Source organism: Trypanosoma grayi, assembly GCF_000691245.1.
Source record: "Trypanosoma grayi strain ANR4 Tgr_2029_V1, whole genome shotgun sequence".
In the NCBI taxonomy this organism is placed as follows: Eukaryota; Euglenozoa; class Kinetoplastea; order Trypanosomatida; family Trypanosomatidae; genus Trypanosoma; species Trypanosoma grayi.
Window position 1 is genome coordinate 1 of NW_008827647.1, and position 1,458 is coordinate 1,458.

General features: G+C 59.5%; 1 protein-coding gene across 1 annotated transcript; it reads right to left on the minus strand.

The window, feature by feature from the left end:
• Nucleotides 1-22: 22 nt before the first annotated feature.
• On the minus strand, nt 23-1,375 carry DQ04_20291000 (putative hexokinase; the record flags this gene model as incomplete). The annotated part of the gene is made up of 1 exon (XM_009317915.1): nt 23-1,375. The coding sequence occupies one exon, from the start codon at nt 1,373-1,375 to the stop codon at nt 23-25; it is 1,353 nt and encodes a 450-aa protein (XP_009316190.1).
• Between the last annotated feature and the right edge of the window lie 83 nt (nt 1,376-1,458).

A 1,458-nucleotide genomic window follows, 5' to 3' on the forward strand; every position in this document is an offset into this window, starting at 1 on the left:
AAAAAAAAAAAACAATGTCCGTTTACTTGTCGTTGACGACCAGCGCGGAGATGAAGGCGGCACCGATGCCACTGCCGTCCTTCGCGAGGGTCGCCCGCACGTCGCACTCAGGGCCCAGAATGGTGTTTATGTTGTCCTGGAGCAGGCGGCGGAACGACGGCAGCTTCTCAAAAACAGACCCATCTATGGCAACCGTCGCACGGCCTTGCGTGTGCGTCTTCACGAGCGGAGCGCTGCAGAACATGGCGCTGACCTGCGCCGCGCGTCCGCGCACCAGGCGGCACACCTCACAGATCACGTGCAGGTCCTTCGTCTTCTTCACATCAACGTTGAACAGCTTGCGGATCACACCACGCGTGAACTGCAGACCGGGCATGCGGTCCGCCGCGACCATGCCCATGAACTTCGCCTCGAAGCTCCACGGCTTCTTCATCGCATTCACGAGGGCAGAGGGCAGGCAGTGCAGCTGCGCCAAGTGCACAATCATGCGGCGGGCAATCTCACCAAGGTACATGCCGGACACGATCTTCTCCTGCGCCTGGAAGCCATGGTTCAGTGTGATGGCGTCCATCGCCTCGTCGTAGGCAGTGATGGGCAGCACAAACTTGTACTTGGAGTCGAAGTTCCCGCACTCCATGTTGATGGGTGTCTGCGTCTCGCCACGGGCGGCCACGGCGGGGTCCTTCGTCACCGCAGAGGCCTTCTCAAAGTAGCACGCGTTGGAGCCGGTGCCAATGATGACACCGACCTGCGTGTCGGGGTCTTCAAAGTAGCGCGTCACCAGCGTTCCGACGGTGTCGTTGCACAGCGCCACCACCTTCACCTTCACGTTCACGCGCTTCAACGACGTCTGCAGGAGTTCCACCACATCCTTGCCCTCCACACCCTTCGTCGAGAAGCCCTTGGTCCACTTGATCAGCAGCCCGCGGTTCACGCTCTTCTGGTCAGTGGGGAAGCTGAACGTGAAGCCGAGTGGCACTGTGCGGTTCAAATCTTCCGGTGCCTTCTGCTGCATCATCGTCTTCACGCTGTTGGCAATGAAGTCGAAGAGGTCAGTCGCACCGCCTTGAAGCGCCTGCTGCGGGATCACAAAGCTGGAGTCCACGCGGCCCACGACCTTGCCCTCTTTGCACACAACGCGCAGCACGCGGAAATTCGTGCCACCAAGGTCAAGTGCGTAGAAAGCGCCTGTCGCGGTTTTCGGCTTCGCCTTGTAGACGTACGACGGGAGCATGCGAACTGTGCTTTCGCGGCCCTCGAGCCCCTCGATCATCTCGTGGAGCATGTACATCATCAGCTGCGTGAGCTGGTCCTTGCTCACCGTGAACTGGCTCGCCAGGGACGCCATAGCCATCCGCTGCTTCACGGACCGCATCGACTCGCTGTCATTTTCCTTTATGGCGATGTGCTGGAGCAGGTTGTTGAGGCGGTTAGACATGGCTGGATGATTCTTTTCTT